The 4,732-nt window shown below is 44.2% G+C and overlaps 1 protein-coding gene across 1 annotated transcript; it reads right to left on the bottom strand.

Annotated features, from left to right (window-relative positions):
* Positions 1-880: 880 nt before the first annotated feature.
* On the bottom strand, positions 881-3,786 carry LOC147889777 (pentatricopeptide repeat-containing protein At3g53360, mitochondrial-like). The gene has a single exon (XM_087391657.1). The coding sequence runs from the start codon at positions 3,624-3,626 to the stop codon at positions 984-986; it is 2,643 nt and encodes an 880-aa protein (XP_087247783.1). The 5' UTR covers positions 3,627-3,786; the 3' UTR covers positions 881-983.
* Positions 3,787-4,732: the final 946 nt, after the last annotated feature.

Here is a 4,732-nt window from a genome sequence, read left to right as displayed (position 1 = left end):
CAAATTGAATTCAGCATATAATATGCAGGTGATGTTTTGGTAAAGGAACCTTGCCATACACTTTGACATGCTCATGGATGTGTTATTACTTAGAGACTTTGCTTCCGCATACTTAGTAACGTAGCCTTTTGTCTATGTTATCTTTGTTTGAGTTACGCTCTTAAATGACCCCATGAAGTCTAAGCTGCACATCAGAAACAATTCTCATAGATGCAAAGGCGTCGATCCAATGGCCTTCTTGCAATTGTCATCCACTGGGTCATCCACTCTGCACAACACTCAAATTGGAAGAAAGCCCAATCTGCGCTTTTCAGGCATAAGCATTGAATATAAAACCATTTTGTGATGTTGCAACTTAATGATACCTCCATCATGTTCCAATGTACCTCTCTAGCACATGTCATGCTTCTATGTCCCTCTATCACCTTCAAATGGAAGAAGGATAGGTTGAAGTTCACTAAAAATCATTAGGACAAGCACATTAACAATCTGCACTTGGTCACTTTGTAGCCTCAGTAGGCTTCGAAGGCTCTATCATAGTCACCAAACAGCCCCTTTGTATGTTTTTGAAGTATGAGCATCAAACCTCATCTCAAAAATATTTTTTGCAAGCTGCAGTCCTTCGACATAAGAGATTTTGCCTTTCACATTGACCCAACTGAGTAAGGTCTCAACTCACTTCCAATCCCCCTTCTGAGCAAGACATCTGGTTTTGTATGCATATATTATGGTCCTAATTCCAAGAAACCACACAAACGGTTTCAATTAATTATTAGAAAGATGTGAGTTTGCGGATTACTTTGCCAGGCAAACGGCAATCTATACATTTTGTTCAATGTACCCAGTGAATTAAAAGTGTGCCAATAATGTCACCCAGCTTGCCAATGTATTGGGTAGAAGAATGGCAATCATAAGGGTGATTGGCAATCTGCACGTAAAAATAGTCCCAGCTTTTTAAGCTGAAACAAAACCTTTCTCTATCATCAAATGCCTTTGCACTGAGCCACATATATCTCTTCTTCTGGATACACTCGATAGCCAGCAAGGACTTCGTGCCTTCTCCCTTCTACCATCAGGAAGCTGCAGCCTGATTGCTGCCTTAAATGCCGGTTCTTCAGCATATCAATCACCTTTAATGCATCATCTTCCCTGCCAACTGCAGCATAGATATTGTACAGCATCACATAAGGTGATGGATTTTCAGGATCCAAGTGGAACACCTTCTTTGCAATGCGTTCCCCTCGTGCGACATCTCCTTGGTTTCTGCACGCTCCTAGCAAGCTCATCCATGAAGCCACAGTAGGTACTACTGACATCTTATTCAGTAGTTCTTCTGCCTCATCTAGTCGTCCAGCCCTTCCAAGGACGTCGATCATGCAGTTGTAATGATCGACTGCAGGTGTAATGCAGTACTCTTTAACCATAGAATCAAAATAGCGGCAAGCCTCGTCAACCAGACCTGTGTGGCTACATGCAAAGAGAACACTAATGAAGGTGACACTGGTTGGTTTTACTCTTCCTCGCTGCATTTGATTGAAAAGATGAAGGGCATCCTTACCTTGACCATTGTGTGCATATGTGGCTATCATTGCATTCCATATTACGACATCATGATCAAGCATACTATCAAACAGCATCCTTGCATCTGTCAGGATACCGCATTTGCCATAAAGGTTTATAAGGGCGCTCCCTGCGATGTAGTCTGCCTCAAACCCACTGCTCGTAAGGTAGTCATGCAACCACCTACCTTCTGCGAGGGCTCCCTGGCTAGCACATACAGAAAGGATGCTGGTAAAGGTTAGCTTGTCTGGAATTATCCCTTTCTCTTGTATTTGTTCAAAAAGTTGAAGCGCATCCTTGTTTTTTCCATCCTGAGCGTACAGTGAAATTACAGTATTCCATGAGACCAAATTTCGCTCTGGCATTTCGTCAAAAAGCACACGCATGCAATCCAAGCTGGCACATTTGCCATACATGTTCAACAGTGCATTCCCCACAGTAACATCTGAATCGATACAACTGCCTACAATGTAGGCATGTAAAATCTTCCCCCCACTTAGGACTTCTTTACCGGTGCACACAGATAGAATGTTCACAAAGGTGACCTTGTCAACCACAAATCCCTCCTGCTGCATCTGGTCAAAGACTTGAAGGGCACCCTTGGAGTGCTCATGCTGGGCATAAGCTGCAATCATGGCATTCCATGAGACCAGGTCCCGATCAATCATCTTGTCAAATACATTGCATGCATCCTCCAAAAGACCGAGTTTTCCATACAGGTTGACAAGGGCATTCCCAACAACAACATCCAGCTCAAATCCAACACAGGTTATGCGAGCATGCATTTGCTTGCCCTCTGCATGCAGCACCTGACTGGCACATGCAGAGAGAATGCTGGAATATATGAACCTGTTTGGCATAGTTCCTTCATGTTGCATTTGCTCAAAATGTTTAAGGGCATCGTTTACCTGACCATTCTGGGCACAAGCTGCAATCATGGCATTCCACAGGACCTCATCCCTCTGTGCCATTTTGCGAAACATCTTTTGCATACATTCAATACTGCCACACTTGCCATACATGATGACAAGAGCAGTCCCGACCATAATGTCTGATTCAACTTCACTGTCCAGGATACAGCTGTGCATTTGCTTGCCTTCTATCAAAGCCATCTCGGTGGCACATACCTCAAAAATGTGTATGAATGTGACTTTGCTTGGAGTTATTCCTTCTTGTTGCATTAGTTGAAACAATTTCAGGGCATCCTTGCCTTGGCCATGCTGCAAATAGGCTGCCAGTAGGGCATTCCAAGCAACTACATCTCGCTCAGGCATTCTATTGAAGATCCATCTTGCATATTCTGGGCTACCGCACTTACCATACATGTCAAGTATGGATGTATACACAGCTATATCTGACATAAATTCAGTGCCAGTGATGCGGGCATGCATTCGCTGGCCTTCTACTATGGCTGCTTGGCTAGCACATGCACAGAATATGCTGATAAAAATAAACTTATTTGGTATGATTCCTTCCTGTTGCATTTGTTCAAAGACTTGAAGGGCGTCCTCACCAAAGCCATGCTGGGCATACGCTCTCATCATAAAACTACACGCAAACGCATCCCGCTGGGGCATTCTGATAAAAACATCCCGTGCATGCTCCAGCGCTCGGCAGTTGCTATACATCTGTACAAGAAGATTACCCAAGAGCAGGTTTTCCTGGAGTCCTCTTTTAATAATTTGATTGTGAACACGTTTGCCATCCAATAAAGCCTTGGCATGACCAGAACAAACCAATAAAGAAGCCAAAGTTCCAATATCACCATCAAAACCAGGTTGATCCAGTCCATCTAGGGTTCCCTTCCACAAACCACGATCATATGGCTTTGTAGCGGTTCGGGGGGCGTATACTTTTCTTTCAGGTTTGCAACCCAACGGGTTATGTTCTTGCTCTTGTATTGATGAAGCAAATAGGCATGCACGCCGCATTCCACCGGACGTGCAGATACCTTGCTGAAAGAGTGCAAGAGTACTCGCCTGTCTCTCTTGCAACCGCTTGACAAGCCAGAATCGACCAGCGAAAGGCCAGGACAGAAGGAAGCCGGGCAGCTCACCTGTAAGCATGATAACAAGCGGTGAACCATCCACGGAGGACGATCACAAGGTACCTTGTTTAAGCTTATGATGCGAGGGATCAAAGCGTATGCTCGCCAGAGCACCATAGTCACGCTGCGAAAAGACGGAGGACACTGGACAGGAAGGTACTGGAGAGGGAGAAACAGCTGCAAAGTTTGCCTGCAGGCGTTTGTAACACAGTTAGTTGGTCAGCACCACACCACACTCTGGTCATCACCCTCCTCCACACTCTGGTCATCACAATTACACGTGTGATTGGTGGTCATCAGGCTGCTAATTTTATGTCACCAACCTATGATTGGCATAATTGCGGTTCAACAACATGGAATGGGCCAATCCGAGAGTCAACCATGCAGTGGGTGGCCTTCCTGGGCCACCATCCGGGCTCATCTTTCCAATTTAGGCCAAGACCACCTTTTGAAGGATGGAGAGCAGGTGGTGTGAACCCAGCTTAAAACTTGTCGATGTGTATGCACCGGTCCTGAGTTCAAGCCCCAAGGACAGCTTAGGGCTTTATAAATCTTGCTCACCCCGTATGGGGGTGGTATTGGCACTTCCAATTTCAGTACAACACAAACAAAAAAAATAGCTTTTATCTTTGCAACTTTCAAATTTCGTAAATTTTGCATATCTTAGTTGTACAAGTAGGGATTCGTGTGAGTGTTCAGAGAAATCCTACAGAATAGTGCAAATTCTCTAAAAGACCTTCCCCAAGTTTTGTGATTTGTTGAGAAAAATGTTTGGTGAGTTGCTGCAGCACAAATACCGAATGCAATGTCTTTGTGCAGAATCTAGATTCAGCAAAATGAAACGGTCCCGTCTTTATAATGCTAAGTTTCTCTATAATCCTGGCAAGCTCTCGTTTGCTTATTTTCCCATCATGTTTTTTCATCAAAGGTCTTTGCTATTGGCTTGCGAGATGGGGTGTTTGAGTGAGGGAAGGGGAGATGGGTGGGCCATTAATTAGTAGGGGCAAAAACTTTGCCTCTTCTTCAATTCTTTTAAACCTCATATTGGAAGCTTTCTAAAGGTGACACATGTAGAGAGAGAATGTCTAGCTCTAGAGAGAGCATGATGTCAATTATATATAGCAT

Source organism: Dipteris shenzhenensis, chromosome 20 (genome assembly GCF_047967505.1).
Source record: "Dipteris shenzhenensis isolate YYH24624 ecotype China chromosome 20, Dip_SZ_1.0, whole genome shotgun sequence".
In the NCBI taxonomy this organism is placed as follows: Eukaryota; Viridiplantae; Streptophyta; class Polypodiopsida; order Gleicheniales; family Dipteridaceae; genus Dipteris; species Dipteris shenzhenensis.
The sequence above is the reverse complement of the archived record's forward strand: the minus strand, read 5'-3'. Positions and strand labels throughout refer to the sequence as shown.

Coding starts and splice junctions, on each gene's coding strand:
- LOC147889777 (XM_087391657.1), bottom strand. CDS start 3,626: ATGCTTACAGGTGAGCTGCCCGGCTTCCTTCTGTCCTGGCCTTTCGCT.